Source organism: Anolis sagrei, chromosome Y (assembly GCF_037176765.1).
Source record: "Anolis sagrei isolate rAnoSag1 chromosome Y, rAnoSag1.mat, whole genome shotgun sequence".
Taxonomy (NCBI): Eukaryota; Metazoa; Chordata; class Lepidosauria; order Squamata; family Dactyloidae; genus Anolis; species Anolis sagrei.
In genome coordinates, this window is record NC_090035.1 from 33,343,871 (window position 1) to 33,366,449 (window position 22,579).

The 22,579-nt window shown below is 42.6% G+C and overlaps 1 protein-coding gene and 1 pseudogene across 4 annotated transcripts in view; both read left to right on the top strand.

Moving 5' to 3' along the window:
* The first annotated feature begins 1,327 nt into the window (after positions 1 to 1,327).
* The window catches only part of LOC137095551 (protein argonaute-4), a 57,494-nt gene continuing 36,242 nt past the window's right edge, over positions 1,328 to 22,579 (top strand). The window contains exons 1-2 of one of the 4 annotated variants that reach the window (XM_067462336.1): positions 1,568 to 1,664; positions 15,512 to 15,677. In XM_067462336.1, the coding sequence (XP_067318437.1) occupies positions 1,646 to 1,664; positions 15,512 to 15,677 (185 nt within the window). In that variant the 5' untranslated portion in view covers positions 1,568 to 1,645. Of the gene's footprint in view, positions 1,689 to 15,511; positions 15,678 to 22,579 lie in introns of all 4 variants that reach the window. The other 3 variants (XM_067462335.1, XM_067462338.1, XM_067462337.1) reach the window with 3 other exon arrangements.
* On the top strand, positions 12,424 to 13,749 carry LOC137095255 (AT-rich interactive domain-containing protein 4B-like; annotated as a pseudogene).

Sequence of the window (22,579 nt, forward strand, 5' to 3'; positions counted from 1 at the left end):
AATCATCTATTGGACAGATGGCAAGCTATTCAACCTCAGCAGACTGAAAGCCAAAACCAAGGCTACAACAACATCTGTTATAGAACTCCAGTATGCTGATGACAATGTCGTCTATGCGCATTCAGAAGAAGATCTACAAGCCACTCTAAACACCTTCGCAGAAGCATACGAGAAGCTCGGCCTGTCACTGAACATTGAGAAAACCAAGGTGCTGTTCCAGCAGTCACCAGCCAATCCCTCCCCAATGCCAGTAATACAGCTTAATCGTGTAACATTAGAAAATGTTGATCATTTCCGCTACCTTGGCAGCCACCTCTCCACCAAAGTGAACATCGATGCCGAAATACAACACCGCCTGAGCTCTGCAAGTGCAGCATTTTCCAGAATGAAGCAGAGTGTGTTTGAGGACCGGGAGATCCGTAGGGAGACCAAGGTGCTTGTCTATAAAGCTATTGTCCTCCCAACCCTGCTCTATGCCTGCGAAACGTGGACTGTCTACAGACGCCACATGCAACTCCTGGAACGATTCCATCAGCGCTGCCTCCGGAAAATCCTGCAAATCTCTTGGGAAGACAAGCGGACAAACGTCAGTGTGCTGGAAGAAGCAAAGACCACCAGCATTGAAGCGATGGTCCTCCAACATCAACTCCACTGGGCCGGCCACGTTGTCCGGATGCCTGACCACCGTCTCCCAAAGCAGTTGCTCTACTCCGAACTTAAGAACTGAAAACGGAACGTTGGTGGACAGGAAAAGAGATTTAAAGATGGGCTCAAAGCCAACCTTAAAAACTCTGGCATAGACACTGAGAACTGGGAAGCCCTGGCCCTTGAGCGCTCCAGCTGGAGGACAGCTGTGACCAGCAGAGCTGCAGAATTTGAGGAGGCACGAGTGGAGGGTGAAAGAGAGAAACGTGCCAGGAGGAAGGCGCGTCAAGCCAACCCCGACCGGGACCACCTTCCACCTGGAAACCAATGCCCTCACTGCGGAAGAAGATGCAGAGCAAGAATAGGGCTCCACAGCCACATACGGACCCACAGGGAAATCCATAATGGAAGACCATCTTACTCGTCCAACGAGGGATCGCCTAAGTAAGTAAGTATTAGGATTTCTGGGAATTGAAGGTCAAAACATCTGAGGAGCCACAGGTTGAGAACCACTGTGAGGCCAGGGAACCTGTCACCTGAATGGACACCTCAGCCAAAAGGGGGTGGAGCTTAAGAATGTATTGACAGTTGTGGAGGAAAGAAGAGGAGAGGAGGACGGCGGCTGTGGTGGTGTTGGCGGGAGCGCGCACGCACGCACGTACGCAGAGCGCGCTGACGCACGGCGACGCAGCTGAGGGCCCTGAAGGGAACGGCTGTGGCGTTTGTGTCCCTTCCTTCGTCGCGGGGGCACGCCGAGGCGAGTGTGCGAGCCTGAGGGAAAGGAAGAAGGGCGGAAAGCGAGGCGAAGCGGCCAGAATCCGGGGCTCCGTCGGTGGAGCCCGAGGAGGAGGAAGAGAGGAGGGTGCGAGGGGTCAGCCCTCACCCCGAAGCCAATATTCCCGAAATCAAGCGCTACGCGGCGGCGGGGGCGGCGGGGCCCGGAGGAGGGGAAGCCGGGGGAGGAGACCGCAGCGAGGCCTCCAACGCCTCCGCCGCCGCCATGGAGGCCCTGGGACCAGGTGAGCGCCAGGAGAGGCCTGCAGGTGAGGCGGAGCGGGCCTTCCTGCCCTATTCATGCCCATGCTGCTTCGAGGCACAACAAACCTTGTCGCCTGAAGGGGACGCAGGGCCAGGGGGCTTTTCTTCTCGGTTTATATACACCAGGCACGGGCCAATTTGGGCCTTCCCTCCCTCCAGGTGTTTTGGATTTCAACTCCCACCATTCCTAATAGCCTCGGGCGCTTAGCGGCTGAGGGGGAAAAGGAAAGGGCCTGAGACTGTTAGGAATCGTGGAAGTCCAAAACACCTGGAGGGGGGGCCTAAATTGGCCCTGACTGAAGTAGACATATATGCAATACACATGGACTCCTCCTGGACAACAAGTTAAACATGAGCCAACAATGTCATGCGGCAGCTAAAAAAGTCAATGGGATTTTGGCTTGCATAAATAGTAGTCTAGTGCCTAGATCAGTGTTTCTCAACCTTCCTAATGTCGCGACCCTTTAATACAGTTCCTCATGTTGTGAAGACCCCCAACCATAACATTATTTTCATTGCAACTTCATAGCTGTAGTTTTCCTACTGTTATGAATCATAATGTAAATATCTGATATGCAGGATGTATTTTCATTCACTGGAACAAAGTTGGCACAAATACCCGATATGCCCAAATTTGAAGACTCCAAAACCAAAGGACACTGCCCACCAAACCCTTCCAGTATTTTCTGTTGGTCATTGGAGAATGTACCAAGTTTGGTTCAATTCCATCCTTGGTGGGGTTCAGAATGCTCTTTGATTGTAGGTGAACTATAAATCCCAGCAACTACAATCCCCAAATGACAAAATCATTTTTTTGAGTGAAGGACATATATTGGGTTGTTAGGTGTATGCTGTCCAAATTTGGTGTCAATTTGTCCAGTGGGAAAGAGTACTGTTAATCCCACAAATGAACATTACATATATTTATATATAAATGTGTGTGTGTGTACACACATGATGAAGAGCTATCATTTATGTATGCATCTCTTTATAAATAGATAATAAAGCCCTCCTTCCAACTTCCTTAATGTGCATGTGTGCATTATGCAGATATGTATATACATTTATACATACATAAAACTTGCCATATATATCTATATCTATCATATAGGTTTCTATGCATGCACATACCTCTTTATAAACAGATAATAAAGACCTGCCTCACTCTGTCTCCTTTAACATGCATGTGACAGTACAGGCATTTATGTACATTTATAAACAATGCATTTATAAATACATAAAAACTTCACATATTTACACATTATATATAGCGCATATGTATGCATGCATCTATCTCTTCAAAACTAGATAGTAAAGAATTCCCTTGCTCTTTCTTTAAATGTGTGTGAGACAATATATGTGTATGTATGTATATATGTAAATGTATTCATAAACGCATAAAATCTTCCCACACATATGTCTGCATGTATGGATATTGCTCTTCAAAAACAGAAAATAAAGACCTCTCTCACTGTGTCTCCCTTAATGTGCCTAAAACAATATATGTGTATGGATATAGATATTTATATACATTGACAAATACATAAAAACTTCATATATATATTTATACACACACACACACACACACACACTAGCTGTGCCCTGCCACATGTTGCTGTTGCCTATAGTAAGAATTTTCGAAGTAGAGGGAGATATCTGGACTGTTATGAAAGAGAGGTACCAACCTATTCCTTCCCCTTTTTCTTCCCCTTCCCCTTTTTCTCCTTTCTTCCTTCTCTGCCTGTTTCTTTCATTCCTTCTTTCACTCTTTGGTTTCATCGTTCCTTCTCTCTTTCCTTCCCTCCCTCCCCCTTTCTTTACTTCTTCCTTTGTCTCATTTCTTCCTTCCCTGTTTCCTTGCTTCTTTCACTTTTTATTTCCTTTTCTCCTTCCTTCTTTGGGTGCATCTATACTGTAGATTTAATAAAGGAGGATCAAACTTGGGGGGGGGGGGGGGAGAGAGAGAGAGAGAGAAAAGGGAAGGAAAGAAAGGGAGGAAGGGAAAGGAGGGACGGCAAGAAAGGGTGGGAGGAGTAATGGAGAAAAGGAAAGGGAAGAAGGAGGGAGAGGAAGGAGGGAAGGCAAGGAGGGAAAGAATTAAAGGAAGGAGAAGGAAGTAGAGAAAGGAAGGGAAGGAAGGAGGAGTTGGGGTGGATGAGAGAATGAGGAGGGGGAGGGGGAGAAGAAATTGTTCATCCAGATAGCACTGTGAAAGAAAGCTGGATTGGGACCAAAGTTGGGATGAATATTCAATATGGCCAAATGTGAATTCTGGTGGAAATTGAACTTGGGGGCTGCTTGGATGTCCAGCTCACCTGGAATCAATGAGGAGGTGGAACTGGGCTCTCCCCTTCCTTACTTCTTCCTCGGCACACTCTGCTTCATTATGGGCGGGGCTTACTGGAACCCCATGATGGCGGCACCCAAGGGGAGAGCTAAAGAGGGAGGAAAGAAGGAAGGAGGAATGATAGAAAGGAAGGAGAGAAAGGAAGGAGGCGAGGAAAGAGAAAAGGAAAGAGGAAGGATGAGGGTGGAGAGGAGGAAGGGAAGGCATGAAGGAAGGAAATGGGGGAAGAGAGAAGGGAGGGAGAGAAGGATGGGGAGAGAGCAAGAAGGAATAGAAAGAAGGAAGGAAGGAAGGGGATGAAAGAGGAAAGGGAAAGTGTGGTCTACAATTTGAATGGCAGAGCATTCAAATGGAAGTTCCTTTCCTTGGCCTTGCCTTCCTTCCTGCTGCTAAATCGGACCTCCCCCTCCTTCTCCTCCGGCATACTGATTTCCAATCACTACTCCCAAGGCAGGAGGGAGAAGGAGGAAGAAGAGGCCCCTCTGCCTCCAGCTGCCTTGGTCAGGCTGGTGAATGCCTTTCCACTGCAGAACCTCGAGGAGCCGAGGCTGACTCCAGGCCGTTGCCAGCACAGGCTCTGCAACGTTGAGCTGTCCTGTGTGTGCGAGCGCGCGCACTCCCCCTCCCTGTACACATGCCCAGTGGCATCTTCTCCTTTTTTAGGATTCGTATCTTTTTTTTGTTTTTATTATTGATGGTCACACCTTGTATGGTGAGGAGTTTTGTTGCCAAATTTGGTGGGTATTGGCCCAGTGGTTCTTTTGTTTTTAAGCCACTCAGGACGACAGGAACAATGTTATATATAGAGATATATATAGTCTGCATGAATGGATATATCTCTTCAAAAATGAATAAAGACCTCTTGCTCTGTCTCACTTAATGTGTGAGAGACAGTATATGTGTATAGATGTAGATATGTATATACATTGATAATACAAAAAATACATCAAAAATTCCCACACATATATATGTAATATTATATATGTGTGTGAGTTGGGGAGATTGATTTTGGAGTTTGGGTGTTGTAGTTGCTGGGATTTCTACTTCACCTACAATCAAAGAGCATTCCGAATTCCACCAACGATGGAATTGAACCAAATTTATAACACATAACTCCCATGACCAACAGTAAATACTGGAAGGGATCGGTGGGTATTGTCCTGGAGTTTTGCAATTGTAGTTCATCTACATCCAGAGAGCACTGTGGATTCAAACAGTGATGGATCTGGATCAAACTTGGTACGGATACCCAGTATGGCCAAATGTGAACACTGGCCGAGTTTTGGGAAAATAGACATTGACATTTGGGAGTTGTAGTTGATGGGATTTATTGTTCACCTACAATCAAAGAGCATTCTGAACCCCACCAATCATAGCGTTTGGCCAATCTTCCCAGACTGAAACCCCATGCTCAACAGAGGATGCTTGCCATAGATGCAGGCGAAACGTCAGGAGGGAATGCCTCTAGAACATGGCCATATAGCCCGAAGAAACCTACAACAACCCAGTGATTCCGGCCATGAAAGCCTTTTTTTCTGATGGTCATTGGTGACCCCTCTGACATCCCCTTGCAACCCCCCCCCCCCCCAGAGGTCCCGACCTCCAGGTTGAGAAATGCTGGCCTAGATCCAGGGAAGTCATGCTACACTTCTATTCTGCCTTGGTCAGACCACACCTGGAATCACACAGTGTCCATTGCTGGGCGCCGCATTTGCTGACAAGCTGGAATGTGTCCAGAGAAGGCTGACCCAAATAATCAAGAACAAGCCCTCTGAGAAGAGGCTTAAAGAGCTTCGTGTGTTTAGCCTGAAGAAGAGAAGGCTGAGAGGAGACATGATGAGGGCCATGTATCAAAATGTGAGGGGAACTCATAGGGAGGAAGGAGCAAGCTTGTTTTCTGATGCCCTGGAGACTGGGATGCGGAACAGTGGCTTCAAACTACAAGAAAGGAGATTCTACCTGAACATTAGGAAGAACTTCCTAACTGTGAGAGCTGTGTGGTAGAAGCTCTTTCTTTGGAGGCTTTTAAACAGGCTGGATGGCCATGTGTCCTATGATAGATATATCCTATGATAGATATAGATGTATATGGGAAGTTTTTATGTATGTATAAATGTATATACATATTTGCATAGTGCGCACATGCACATTATCTATTTATAAAGAGATGCATACATACATAACTCATTATGTGTGCACACATACACACACATATATCTATATAAATAAAAATGTAATGTTCGTTTGTGGGATTCACAGAATTCAAAAACCACTGGATGAATTGACACCAAATCTGGATACAAGACACCTAACAACTCAATGTATGTCCTTCACTCAAAAAAAATTGATTTTGTCATTTGGGAGTTGTAGTTGCTGGGATTTATAGTTCACAAAAATGAAAGAGCATTCTGAACCCCACAAATGATGGAATTGAACCAAACTTGGTACACAGTTCTGGAATGGTTTGGTGGGCATTGACCTTGAGTTTGGGAGTTGTAGTTCACCTACATCCAGAGAGCACTATGGACTCAAACAATGATGGATCTGTAACAAACTTGGCACAAATACACAATACACCCAAATTTGAATACTATTGGGAGGAACTGATTTTGTCATTTGTGAGTTGTAGTTGCTGGGATTTATAGTTCACCTACAAGCAAAGGGCATTCTGTACCCCACCAAGGATGGAATTGAACCAAACTTGTACAGAGTTCTCCCATGACTAACAGAAAATACTGGAAGAGTTTGGTGGGCAGTGTCCTTTGGTATTGGAGTTGTAGTTATTGTAGTTGTAGTTCACCTACATCCAGAGATCACTGTGCACTCAAACAATGATAGATCTGGACCAAACTCTACACAAATACTCAATATGCCCAAATTTGAACACTGGTGGAGTTTGGAGAAAATAGAATCTTGACATTTGAGAGTTGTAGTAGCTGGGATTTATAGTTCACCTACAATCACAGAGCATTCTGAACCCCACCAACGATAGAATTGGGCCAAACCTCCCACATAGAAACCCCATGTGGGCCACAGCAATGCGTGGCAGGGGACGGCTAGTATATATATAGAGACACACACACACACATACATACCCAATGCTATCACACACACACATATACATAATGCAGAGAGAGTGAGTGTGTTACACTTTTTAAAGTACTTGTTCCTGCTTACATACACATTCAACTTAATAGCAAGCCTACAGAACCTATCTTGTTCATAAATTGGGAACTGCCTTTACATACACACAAGGAGAGAGGGAATGAGGGAAGTTTTAATGAATTTATAAATGTATATACATACCTACATGCATAGACATATACTGTCACATACACATTAAGGGAAGATAGTGTGAATCCAATCTATTCCTTAGATATATCTCTATTTACAAAGAGATATATTCATATACAGATCTATATATATATGGGAAGTTTTTATGTATTTTATATATTTATAAATGTACTTTATATACATATCAACATACTTACAAATATATGGCCACCCGAACATTAAAAGAGACAGAGTGAGGGAGCCCATCAATATCTGTTTATAATGAAATATGTGCATGTATACATATGCATTTACTATGTGTTTCTGTGTGTATATAATGAGAAAAAAATGTATGCATTTATAAATATATATACACACATTTAAGGGGAGACAGTGAAAGAGGTCATTATCTATAAATATATTTATATATAAATGTATACTATATCTGGCTATGTGCATGCAGACAGAATGCATGCAGGCAGAAGGGGAGACAAAATGGGGAAAGGTTTATTCTCCCTCTTCCCCCCTCCCCCCCCCTCTATCTATCTATATACACACACAAGGGGAGACAGTGAGAGAAGTCTGTAATATTTACAAAGATATATCCACACATACCTACACATGTATATACATGTGCATTTGTGATTTTAATGCTACATTAAAAAAAATTATTTCTATGTTTTAATTTTAAATGTCCATGTTCTATATTTAATATGATTTTAAGGTTTAAGGTTTAATTTATAGTTTAACTTATAGTTACATGTTATCAATTTAGTTATTATTCTTTGGTTTGTATATATGTTGGCATTGAATTTTGCAATTACTTGTTGTACACTGCTTTTATTCTCCCAAGGGGTAAAAGCTGCACCTTCTTTATCTGAAATTCTTGGGACTGGAAGTGTTTTTGATCCCCCCACCCACCAACAGATTTTGGAATACTTCCAAAATCTTTGGAATACTTCCAAAGGAAGTTCAGGAGTGATACTTGTATTTGCATTATACATACATAATAAGACATCTTGGAAATGGGACCCAAGTCTAAACACAAAATGTATTTGTGTTTCATATACATCTACTATATCTCCACATTATGTGTATAAGGTGTATATGAAATTGTGTGTTGGCGAATTATCAGGACGCAAAAGGGTCACTATTTCAGCCACCCATGTGGACAATTTCAGATTTTGAGTGTTTCAGAATTCCAGGTAAGAAATACTAAACCTGTGTTTACATGCATATGAATACACACATAGAGGGTGTTGCCCAAAAATGTATGCACCCTATGTTTATTTTGTTGATCAACAAAATAAACATAGGGTGCATACATTTTTGGGCAACACCCTCTATGTGTGTATTCATATGCATGTAAATATATATATATAGTGGACAAATGTTTATTTATTTATTTATTTATTTGCTGCATTTGTTGACCGCCGTTCTCAGCCCTAGGGCGACTCACGGCGGTGTACAACATATAAAAGACAATTACAATAAAGCAAAAACGAAAAAATCAAACATATCACTAATACACAATCATATAATTACACTAAATAATCCGCTCCGTCTCTTCGTAGAATCATAACCAATCTCATAGTCCATATTCCTTTCCAGTTGTCATTACCAATTAATGTAGCACTCAGTTAAATGCCTTCTCAAATAGCCATGTCTTTAGGCTCTTACGGAAAGACATAAGGGAGGGCGCCTGTCTGATGTCAACAGGGAGGGTGTTCCACAGCCGGGGGGCCACCACTGAGAAGGCCCTCTCTCTCGTCCCCGCCAGACGTGCCTGTGAAGCAGGCGGGATCGAGAGAAGGGCCTCCCCAGACGATCTCAAGGCCCTCGTGGGCTCATAGGCCGAGATGCGGTCCGAAAGGTATTTTGGGCCAGAACCGTTTAGGGCTTTGTAGGATAACACCAGCACCTTAAATTGGGCCCGGTAGCAAATCGGCAGCCAGTGGAGCTGGGACAACAAGGGCGTTGTGTGCTCCCTGCGTCCCGCTCCTGTTAGTAACATGGCTGCCGAGCGCTGGACTAGCTGAAGCTTCCGGGCCATCTTCAAGGGCAGCCCCACGTAGAGAGCGTTGCAGTAGTCAAGGCGGGATGTGACCAGAGCGTGTACCACCGTGGCCAAGTCAGACTTCACAAGGTACGGGCGCAGCTGGCGCACGAGCCTAAGCTGTGCAAATGCTCCCCTGGTCACCGCTGAAACCTGGGGATCCAGGCTCAACGATGAATCCAGGATCACACCCAAGCTGCGAACCTGCGCCTTCAAGGGGAGTGCGACCCCATCCAGCACAGGCTGTAACCCTATACCCTGATTTAATTTCAGTTTGTTCGCCCTCATCCAGACCATTACAGCGGCCAGGCACCGGTTCAGGACCTCAACAGCCTCCTTACTAGCAGGTGGGAAGGAGTGACAGAGTTGGACATCATCTGCGTACAGATGACACCGCACCCCGAAACTCCGGATGATCTCACCCAGCGGCTTCATGTAGATATTAAACAGCATGGGGGACAGTATAGAACCCTGTGGAACCCCACAGGTCAAAGGCTGTGGTGTTGAACAGGAGTCCCCCAATAACACCTTCTGGATACGTCCCTCCAGAAATGACTGGAGCCACTGCAGAGCAGTACCCCCAAGGCCCATTTCCGCAAGGCGCCCCAGAAGGATACCGTGGTCGACGGTATCGAAGGCCGCTGAGAGGTCCAGGAGCACCTACAGGGACACACTCCCCCTGTCTAGCTCCCGGCGCAGATCATCCACTAAGGCGACCAAGACCGTCTCGGTTCCATGTCCCGGTCTGAAACCAGACTGTGCCGAATCCAGATAATCCGTGTCTCTCAAGAATACCTGGAGTTGTGAGGCCACCACGCTTTCCATGACTTTGCCCAAAAAGGGGAGATTGGAAACAGGCCGAAAGTTGTCAAATTTAGTGGGGTCCAATGATGGTTTCTTCAACAGCGGTTTTATAATAGCTTGTTTTAAGCTCGTTGAAATCTTGCCTTCCCGAAGGGAGGCATTAACCACCACCATTACCCACTCAGCCAATCCCCCTCTGGCCTCCTTCAGAAGCCAGGATGGGCAGGGGTCTAGGATGGATGTGGTGGGCCTCATTCCTCCAAGTATCTTGTCCACATCCTCGGGCTTCACAAGCTGAAAAGAATCCATCAAAATAGGACAAGCAGGTGCTCGTGTCACATCCTCAGAGACTGCATTTAACATGGTATCCAGCCCAGAACGGATCAAAGCGACTTTGTCTGCAAAGAACCAAATGTTATAATGATTTCCTCCATGACTTACGTTATCCTTGGAATAAATGGTAGCTTGGGTTCTAGAAGAAAGGCTTTGCAAAGAATGGGTTATGTCCTCAATTGCAAATGTTTGGATCATTTTGAATTTTGGATGCCATGCTGTTGTATACCATAGAGTGATATATCTTATTTTTATTTCTTTTATTGTAAACACAGGTCGAATAATATCAAATTTAGTAACAATTTCATAATACAAATAGAATATTATCTTTATTTTCTTAACATTGCTATTTCCACATTTATCTCCCACCTATGTCTATCAATATTTCTTCCTTCTCTCCTCCTTCTTCCCCCACCCTCAGGGAACGTTACTTTCCTTCATTCAAATATTATTTTAGTTGATCAATTGTGGAGAAAGTATGGTTCAGTTCTTTGTATTTTCCTTTTACTCTATCTACCAGTCTTCCCCATTTCAGAACCCAGTTCTTCTTGATTTGACCTGATGTGTATTTGGTTCTCCTTTCAATGATGCAATCCTTGAGCATGAAATCAGCTAAATATTCGAACCATTTTTTGACTTTCCACTTTCTATGTTCTTTCCAGCCCAAAGCCACTGTTGCTTGGGCAGTGAGGAATGATGTATCTATCTGTGTTTACAAATGGAGTTGGAGGCAGAAGAGAGAGAAAAAGCCAGGCAGGCTGAATTATGAAAAATTGAATTAGAAATTGAAAAACAACGTTTAACTCTCCTCTCCCTCAGCCACAAGTGAATAAACAGGAGAGACAAGAGGAGATCCCTATGGATCATATTTTGAGAAAATTCCCAAGATATAATAAAGACGACAATGTGGAAAAGTTTTTAATTTCCTTTGAATGATGCTGTAAGGACTTCAATGTTGCTGAGAAAAAATGGATGGAATATTTAAGGCCACAGATTTGTGGTAAACTCCTGGAGATTTACAGTGACATGGCAGAGACAGAACATAGAGATTACTCTAAGTTCAAACAACAAGCCCAACAGAAATTACAGCTGACGCCTGAATTTTATAAGATGAAGTTCAGGACGATCAAAAAGGAAAAATATGAGAGTTATTCTCAATTAGCCTCCAAGCAGGCACAATATTTTGAGAGTTGGATCAGAGGCGCTGAGGTAAATGACTTCCAGCAGCCCAAAAACTTAATTGAAAAAGAGCAGTTTTATCAACAGGTTCCCCTTGATTATAGATGGATTATACAGGATAGAAACCCCGAAACTTCAACACAAGCAGCTATCATGGTGGACCAGTTGATTACTTTAAAGGAAGGATTTAAAGAAGAAGAAGGAGTCAGGAAGGAAGCAAGACAATCCCAACTGCCATTTAAAAACTCCCCTCACAGTCAGCCAGGGAGAGGCTCTACAGTAGAAAACACCACCTGGAGGATGGCAGGTGCCATGCAGCCTAACAGTACTGAGGGAAATAAGGGCTGTTTTCATTGTGGGGAATTAGGACATTTTAAGTCTCAATGTAATCTCCTGAGAAAAGAGAAGTTCATCTTCTTCAATAGAAAAAGAAATACCCCTGAAAAAGAAATGGAACCCAGTGCTAAAAGGATTGCACTGACGTGGTTCAAAAAGGGGAACAGATTGAAAAACAGTGTTTGTTTGTGGTACTAAACACAGTCCCAAATGACTATTTGGAACCCATCAAAATAGATGGAAACCTGTTGGAAGGATGGAGAGACATGGGTTCTGAAATTTGTGCAATTCATCCAAAGATGGTACCTGAGAGGTATCAAAATCCTATTTCTCAGATTAATTTAAAAGGTTTAGGACCAGCGATTACTTCAAATGTGGTCTCTTTGCCTATAAGATATGGCAATGGACAGGCATGTGGGATTTTGCCATAAGTTCAGAGATCCTTTACTCATGCTTGATTGGAAATGGCTTGTCCAGAAGGATTAAGAAAATATCAGAGATACCTAAAGAGGAAAAAGACTTGAGTGTGGTACCTCAGAAACATGATGAGCACCCAGATAGAGCCAGTGATGAGGATACAGAAACAGTGGGTCCTGCAGAACAAGTGATAAATTCTGAGGAGAAAAAAGAGCTGAAAGAATCATTGACATTAAAAGATGTATTACCTTCAGCTCCAAGTAAAGGAATTACCTCTGCTGAGCTCATTGACAAAGACAATAAAATACAATCAGAAGATAAAGCTAAAGAAAAGCTAACCCTTAAGGAACCTATTTATTTGGCAGTAGACATGGTTGGGAGTACAAAATATCAAAAAGTCTTCTGTGAAGAAAAAATCCACACATCTGAAAGACTAGTTAAAGTAAAGATAACTTCCAAACATGATTCATTCACTATGGAGGTTCCAGATGATCGCACAAAAGAAGTTTTGAAGATCGGAACTGTGGTTGAGGTTGAGAGTCTAAGTGAAATTTATCAAAAAGAAGAGAGACATTTTGCTGAGAATAAAACATTAGATCAGCTCCTCCTTACTACACCTGAACACTTCAAAATGCCTACAACTGAAAAGAAAGTTAGCAGAGAAAGAAGATCTAATCATATATCGGAGGAAGAATCATCTTTATCTTTGAGCAAGGAAGAAAAAGAGAATGCAAACCAAGCTGATGGACTGTTAAGAAAAGTGATATACACTGACTATGTTAGTCTTGATAAAAAGACAAATCTCCAATTCCAAGGTTTAAAGGTTCATCCAGACAGCAGTGATGAGATTGCAATAGGGAAAGACAATGTTCTTGTTCGTTCTTCCAACGATGGTGAATTCTCTTCAATACCAAGAAAAGATGTTCAAGGAACTACAAATTCTTCAGTAAGACCTGATGCTACGTTGAAGCAAGCCTTTATTCAAGCCTTAACACTCAATGAAAGCAGAACTGTTCCTGATAATTGGAAGATCAGGTTGAAAGAAGAAACTCCAGCAGCAAAAGAAGAGAAAGGAGAAAACTTCCTACAACAGCGTTGTAACTTCATGGAAGACCAAGAGACTCTTAGTAATGAACAACCTGTGATTAACTAGAAAGACTTAAATGTCTTCAAATTATTCAGACTTGCTCATAAGTTTAAAGGACTTAATGATATTAAAAGACTGATATATGTAAAAATACTGAGAATATATGTCAGTAGAGTCACAGGGAAACTAATCAAGTATATTGCAAAAGAGATAAGAAAAATGTTAGAAATGTGAGACTTTTATTGGATAACGGATCAAAATATGGTTTGTATATAGGTATATGATATTGATATCACCCAAATTATTTTTGACCATTCTAGATGGTAGAAAAGTCAAAAATAATCCCTATGGGTTGGGAGGTGTGACGATGTGTAACTTTTATTCTTACAGTTATGTGTTGGTTAAACAATAGTTAATAAATGGCAAGTATGTAGGATTATATTTTGTTAGAGATGGTGGCTGGTGGCTTGAGCTGAGTTGCCATAGCAACGGGGGCGGAGCCAACTGCCTCTTCACGGCGCAGCTTTTTGAAAGTGGCAGTCTGTAAGCTGGTGTGCTAGAGGGAAAACTGAATCTCTGGGTGGAGATTCAGGGAATTAATTTGTGACCAAAGGGGTTACAGGAAAGGACCCGGTAGTGATAAAACTACAGGGGGTTATTGATTCTGGGTTAAGAATCAAGGTTTGGCTGGAAGCCAATTCTGTTGAATAGGCCTTTTGGCTTATTTGTTTTGTTGGGACAGTTGTCCAGGAAAAATACATCTGCGTATAGAAACCTCCTGAAGTCTGTGCCTGAGGTTACTCATGAAACCTTACTAATGTAACCAGTCAAGATTCGTGCCTCTTGTGAAGAAACAATCAAATCTGTTATACCGTGCCAATAAAATTGTTACTGTTTTCCTCAAGCCTTGCCTGATACAGTTTCTCTTAAGTCAAACAGCCTGCATAAGAAGTAAAGTCAAGCCAGGGACAGTAAACGCTATGCTATCAAATGAATAAAGCCTTCTTAATTAATAGTCCCTTTATATACTAGCTCCTAAGCTGATGTTGATCATTGCCCGGCTTTCCTCACAGATTTGGTGGCAGTAGTTTTACCCTCTAGTTGGTATGTTTGTTATATCTGGATATGTAGAGCAAAAGTAGTGCCTGTGGATCTAGTGAAGAAAGGTGTGGAGTGGTGGTCTTTGGTGAGTTTCACCTGGGAAGCAGCAATATTAGGCTCATTTAGTAACAAGCCCCTGGAGACCCTTTCAAACTGTACAGATGTAACATTATGATTCTGGAAAAAATAAAGCTGTGACAAAACTATTTTTTCTTATTATTTCTGAATGTTTTCATGTTATGTTGACAATGTGAACATTTGACAATTGTCTAGATTTGTTGCTTGTATGGCCAGGATATGCCTTCAGTCATCAGTGCTGGAATAAAGTGCAAATGTGTACATTTGTGTCTTCAATTACCTGTTGACATATGGCGATCCTATGCATTTCATGGGAGTTTTTTAAAGCAAGAAATCCTCAGAGACGTGGTTTTGCCACTTCCTCTAATATCTCTTTCTATTTCTTAGTTTCAAGTAAATCAATTTTCAGATTGGAAGTTGTGAAAGTCTATATAGTTGTTTTAAAGTGACTAAAATAGAGGTGAAATATAAAATTCTTCACTGGTCTTTTCACTGATACAATGATGTGGGAAGAAATTAAGCCAAAATCAATCTGTTCTAAGATTCTTGATTCTATAGGTGGGAATGCAGAGTGAGATGTCGTATAATCACTGAAATCACATTGGTGTTCTTCCTTCATGTGTTTGTACTTTGCAAGTGAATATTAAGTGGAACTGTCAAGTTTTTGAAGTTGTTGTGGCAAACCTTATCTCTAGAACAAATTATTTCACAAGTTACTTTTTTCACGTGAGGTATAGCCCAAATGTGAATTGGAATTGATGGACAGAGTGCATCCAGTTGTAAGTGAGATATTTCCCCACTTGCTCCGTTTCCCCAGGGCCGCCCACCAGCCTTTTTCAGCCGCCCCGCCGTCCTGGACTGGGAACAGTGGGGAAACCGATCCGTCTACTAGCCAATCATTTCCAAGTCCAGATCCCAAAAATTGATGTTTATCATTATGACGTGGATATCAAACCAGAAAAGCGTCCTCGGAGGGTGAACAGGTAAGGCCTCTTTGACAGCCTGTGCCTGTTATCCTCAGTAATCGAACTGCTATCAGTTGCAATGTTAAATGGACTATTTTGTTAAAGGGCTATAATATACGTGGAGCTTTGCAGTATGAAAATTAGATGTATCATTGAGCACCATGCTCTACAACAGGGGTCCCCAAACTACGGCCCGTGGGCCGTATGCGGCCCACTGAGGGCATTTCTCTAGCCCGCGCAGCCTGGCCTGGCCTGGCCACGCCCACCCAGCGCCGCTCCGCCAATTGCGGATATCCTCTGCTCCGGCTGCTCTGCCTGTGTGGGAGGGAAAAGCCTCCTAGGTGGGTCCTCTGCAGAGCAGAGCGGCCGGAGCAGAGGGTGTTCGCAATTGACTGAGCGGCGCTGGGTGGGCATGGCCAGAGAACGCCAGCTTCCCTGGCCACGCCCACCTGGTGCCACTCCGTCAATTGCGGATATCCTCTGCTCCGGCCACTCTGCCAGTGTGAGATGGAGAAGCCTCCCAGGTGAGTCCTCTGCAGTGCAGAGCAGCTGGAGCAGAAGGTATCCGCAATTGACGGAGCGGCGCTGGGTGGGCGTGGCCAGGGAATGCCGACGTGGTGAAGGCAGGTGAACTACAACTCCAAAACCCAAGGTCAATGCCCACTAAACACAATATGAATGGGTTCCTTAGTAGACAGGTTTTACACCAATAATCCACTTATAAAGACAACATAATGAATAAGTCCAACAAATAGGTAAATTGTGAAACTTAGACTGTTCAATTCACAGTAGTCACAAAATTAAGCAATATGAAATAAGTTCTGTATAGTCTTTTAGTGATGTCGTTGTATGTTCATGAATCAGCCTCCCACGACCGGTTTCGGCCTTTGCTTTAGGCCTTCTTCGGGTGGTCTGTAATTTTACATACATAAATACATTTTACAATTGTATAGGTTGAACATAATGAAATAAAATGCATTTAGAAATACTTACAAAGTTCAGTCTTTTTACATATGTTCTCATAAGAGATACTTAAGTTTTTTTTGCAATGGGATCTAGGTAAAAGGAACAAATTGTGGCTATTAACATTTAAACATTACATATATCAAAATAAATGTTTTACCAATATATTTCACCAAATAGGTGTATACTCACAAGATACTCTGCTTCTAAGTTTGATTCTAATTGCGAGTATGAACAGGCTCTGGGGGTTTCCTCTATTTAAAGAGGAAAATGCACATCAGATGTAGAGGAGACAGAGAAGTTAATTAAAGGCTCATTTAAAGTTATAGGTGTAGAGGAAGTCACCACTAGATGGCGTTGTGAGTAATGTACTCCCCAGGGATGTGTAGTATACAAGGGATAATATAAAAAATCTCAAGGTTATATATAGCAACTGTATGAATTGTATTCATTAAGACCGTGTGGGTGTTCCGTCCGTAATCTGAAGATCCAATATGTTTCCCTTTGTAGGAGTTTAATGTTAAAGTCCATGTGTTTGGATTGTGTGACTACTTCTAATATGTGGTATTTGAAAGATTCAGCATTGTGCCGTAGATCATCAAAATGTTTATACAGTATGGAGTCTCTGGAATTAGTTCTAATTTTGCTCCGGTGTTCTATAATCCTAGATTTCACTTCTCGACGAGTTTGACCAATGTACATCAGATTGCATTCACAAATAATCATGTAGATAACTCCTTTAGTTGCGCATGTAGCAAAATGGGAGAATTTAATTTTCAATGGTGGGTGTTGGTGTGTAAAAATTTTTGTCTCCACCAATTGGTTACACACTGAGCAATGGTGGCACCAATAATTGCCAATCAGATTTGATTTCATGGTCCGAACATTACGTGTTAAATCTGAATGTACCAAAAAATCCCCGATGCTCTTGGTTCTTTTATATGCTATTAATGGGGGTCTTTCACAGCCCGGGATGTCCCTTATTAGGTTCCAGTATTTTTTAATTGTTCTGATGGCTAAACTGGACATATTAGTGAGAGTAAGTGGCCATATTAATCTTTCTACTCTAGGTCTAGTCTTGTTCTCTAGAAGTTTAGACCTGGGAATATTGGCTACTTTTAGATAAGATGATTGTATTATATGTTCAGGATATCCCCGGTTTCTAAACTGTCGTTTCGTTACCTCAATCTCCTGAGTGAAATCCTGTTGGGTCGAGGAGTTACGTTTAATCCTGAGCATCTGTGAAAACGGTAGATTATTTTTTAATGCCCAATGATGGTAACTATTGTAGTGTAACAGAGAGTTTCTATCTGTGGTTTTACGGTGGTTTCTCACCCTCAATCGGTCGTTTTCTTTTATAATCATGACATCCAGGAAAACCAAGGATGTGGCACTGATGTTCCCTGTAAATTTGATATTGTGGTGTACTGTATTGATCCAGGATAATAATGTTTCTGCCTCATGATGTGCGTTTATAATGATGAAGATATCATCAATAAATCTGCAATATTTGATTATGCTATCCGCTACAGGGTTATATGCACGATTCAGAATTATATTGTTTTCCAAATTATCCATAAATAAATTTGCTATTGAAGGTGCAACAGGGCTGCCCATGGCCACTCCTTGTATTTGAAAATAATATTTTTGGTCAAATTTAAAGAATTTTTTTTCGAGAATGATATCAAGGAGATCCAACAAAAAGAAAGTGGGAGGGGATCAAACTGTCACCCTCCCACTTTCTTTTTGTTGGATCTCCTTGATATCATTCTCGAAAAAAATTCTTTAAATTTGACCAAAAATATTATTTTCAAATACAAGGAGTGGCCATGGGCAGCCCTGTTGCACCTTCAATAGCAAATTTATTTATGGATAATTTGGAAAACAATACAGGGTTAGTCAAAATGAATAGGCCAATAAGAAAATTAATTTTAGACGAATGTATGTTTATTGTAACCAAACTACAGCTACGTATCGACAGATAAATTATCAAAGTTTTGTCTCACCTTCAGAGATGTTCGATATGGGCGCCCCGTGTGACACGGCAGACGTCCAAGCGATAGTCCAGTTCATTCCACATCCGTTGCAGCACATCCGACGTAATTATTTATTTATTTATTTATTTCGAGGTTTTATATACCGACCCTCTCACCTTCAAAGAGGGATTCGGACCGGTTCACAACATGTGTTAACATACAAAAAATATACAATAACAACACAATGCCACTTCATTACACGATTAAAATATCAGCACCATACACATTAAAATATTAACATCCTAGTTAAAAGAGCCAAATCGTCCAACACCATCACAATCACATTCATCATCCTCCTTTCATGTGGGCAAAGAATTAAATCAGTTGTCAAATGCCACGTTCCACAACCAGGTCTTTGTTAGTTTCCTGAACGTCATGAGGGAGGGGGCAGTTCTAATCTCTAATGGCAGGGAGTTCCAAAGTCGAGGGGCCACCATCGAGAAGGCCCTGTCCCTCGTCCCCACCAGCCGTGCTTGTGCAGGCGGAGGGACCGAGAGCAGGGCCCCTCCAGACGATCTTAGTGGTCTTGATGGTTCGTAGGGGAGAATACGTTCGGAGAGGTAAACAGGGCCGGAGTCGTTTAGGGCTTTATAGGTTAACACCAGCACTTTGAATTGTGCTCGGAAGCTAATCGGCAGCCAGTGGAGTTCGAGTAACAGCGGAGTGGTGTGCTCCCTGTATCCCGCACCCGTTAGTAATCTGGCTGCCGCGCGTTGTACTTGCTGCAGCTTCCGGGCAGTCTTCAGAGGCAACCCCACGTAGAGAGCGTTGCAGTAATCTAAGCGGGATGTAACCAAAGCGTGTACTACCGTGGCCAAGTCAGCCCTCCCAAGGTACGGACGCAGCTGGCGCACAAGTTTTAATTGTGCGAATGCTCCCCTGACCACCGCTGAAACCTGGGGTTCCAGGCTCAGCGATGAATCCAGGAGAACTCCCAGACTGCGTACCTGTGCTTTTAGGGGGAGTGTGACCCCGTCCAACACAGGCTGTAACCCCGTACCCTGTTCGGTCTTACGACTGACCAGGAGTACCTCTGTCTTGTCTGGATTTAGTTTCAATCTGTTGTCCCTCATCCAGTCCGTGACAGCGGCCAAGCACCGGTTCATGACCTGAACAGCCTCCTTAGTGGCAGGTGGAAATGAGTAATGGCATCGAATGCAGCACATATGCGCTGTTTTAAGTCGTCCAAGGTCAGCGGTAATGGAGGTCGGAACACAGTGTCTTTCACATACCCCCAGAGAGAAAAGTCGCATGGTGTGAGGTCGGGGGACCTGGGGGGCCACAAGAGGAATGGAAGATCAGTCACTCCAGCATGGCCAATCCAACGTCTGGGAAGGTGTTCGTTGAGGTACTCGCGTACACTGTTGTGCCAATGCGGAGGGGCACCGTCCTGTTGGAATACGAAATCGGGCACTTTCTCTTCTAACTGTGGCATCAACCATTCAGACAACATGTCAGCGTACACTATGCCTGTTACGGTTTTCTCCGCGAAAAAGAATGGGCCAAACACGTGACGGTTGGTTATTGCACAGAAAACGTTTACCTTCGGCGAATCCCTTACATGTTCCAATACGGCATGAGGATTTTCAGATCCCCAAAAGCGGAGATTATGCCTATTGACCTTCCCGCACAGGTGAAACGTTGCCTCGTCACTGAAGACCAGTCTGTTGGCAAAGCCTTCCTCCTCTAGTCTTCGCTGCATTGATTCGCAAAAATCGTGTCGTTTCGAATAGTCACCTTTTTTCAAAGCCTGCACCATTTGCAATTTATACGGCTTGAACTGCAAACGTTTGCGTAACACGCGCCACACAGTTTTTTGCGGAACGTTCAATTCCATGGAAACACGATTTGTCGACTTCTGGGGACTTCGTTGAAAGGATGCACGAATGGATTCCACTGTGTCTTCGGAGACACGCGGTCGTCCTGTGGGTTTACCCTTGCATAAGCAGCCCGTCTCCTCAAATTGCTTTACCCACCTCGCAATGGAATGTCGATGAGGTGGTTCCTTGCCATACTTGGCTTGAAATTCTCGCTGGACCGTAATTACTGACATTGTTTTAGCAAATGTCATCACACAAAACGCCTTCTCTTTGCCTGATTCCGCCATTTTGAAAACAGCGACTCCTAGCGACGCCTAGCGGCATTAACGTACATGTGTGTTGCTCAAAAAAAAAACTTTGATAGTTTATCTGTCGCTACGTAGCTGTGGTTTGGTTACAGTAAACATACATTCGGATACAATTAATTTTCTTATTGGCCTATTCATTTTGACTAACCCTGTATAATTCTGAATCGTGCATATAACCCTGTAGCGGATAGCATAATCAAATATTGCAGATTTATTGATGATATCTTCATCATTATAAACTCACATCATGAGGCAGAAACATTATTATCCTGGATCAATACAGTACACCACAATATCAAATTTACAGGGAACATCAATGCCACATCCTTGGTTCATTACTCACAACGCCATCTAGTGGTGACTTCCTCTACACCTATAACTTTAAATGAGCCTTTAATTAACTTCTCTGTCTCCTCTACATCTGATGTGCATTTTCCTCTTTAAATAGAGGAAACCCCCAGATCCTGTTCATACTCGCAATTAGAATCAAACTTAGAAGCAGAGTATCTTGTGAGTATACACCTATTTGGTGAAATATATTGGTAAAACATTTATTTTGATATATGTAACGTTTGAATGTTAATAGCCACAATTTGTTCCTTTTACCTAGATCCCATTGCAAAAAAAACCTTAAGTATCTCTTATGAGAACATATGTAAAAAGACTGAACTTTGTAAGTATTTCTAAATGCATTTTATTTCATTATGTTCAACCTATACAATTGTAAAATGTATTTATGTATGTAAAATTACAGACCACCCGAAGAAGGCCTAAAGCAAAGGCCGAAACCGGTCGTGGGAGGCTGATTCATGAACATACAACGACATCACTAAAAGACTATACAGAACCTATTTCATATTGCTTAATTTTGTGACTACTGTGAATTGAACAGTCTAAGTTTCACAATTTACCTATTTGTTGGACTTATTCATTATGTTGTCTTTATAAGTGGATTATTGGTGTTTAACCAATGCCCACTAAACCCAGTATTTTCTATTGTTCATGGGAGTTCTGTGTACCAAGACCGGTTCAATTCCATCATTGGTGGAGTTCAGAATGCTCTTTGATTGAACTATAAATCCCAGCAAATACAACCCCCAAACGCCACCAGTGTTCACATTTGGACATATTGAGTATCAGTGCCACGTTTGTTCGAGATCTATCATTGAGTCCACAGTGATTTATGGAGGCAGATGAACTACAACTCCAAAACCAAAGGACACTGCCCACCAAACCCTTCCAGTATTTTCTGTTGGTCATGGGAGAACTGTGTGCCAAGTTTGGTTCAATTCCATCGTTGATGGGGTTCAGAATGCTCTTTGATTGTAGGTGAACTATAAATCCCAGCTACTACAACTCTCAAATGTCAAGATTCTATTTTCCCCAAACTCCACCAGTGTTCAAATTTGGGCATATTGAGTATTTCTGTAGAGTTTTGTCCCGATCTGTCATTGTTTGAGTGCACAGTGATCTCTGGATGTAGGTGAACTACAACTCCAAAACCAAAGGACACTGCCCACCAAACCCTTCCAGTATTTTCTGTTGGTCATGGGAGAACTGTGTGCCAAGTTTGGTTCAATTCCATCCTTGATGGGGTTCAGAATGCTCTTTGATTGTAGGTGAACTATAAATCCCAGCAACTACAACTCCCAAATGACAAAATCAATTTTTTTTTAGTGAAGGACATTGGGTTGTTAGGTGTCTTGTGTCCAAAATTGGTGTCAATTCATCCAGTGGTTTTTGAGTTCTGTTAATCCCACAAACGAACATTACATTTTTATTTATATAGAAGT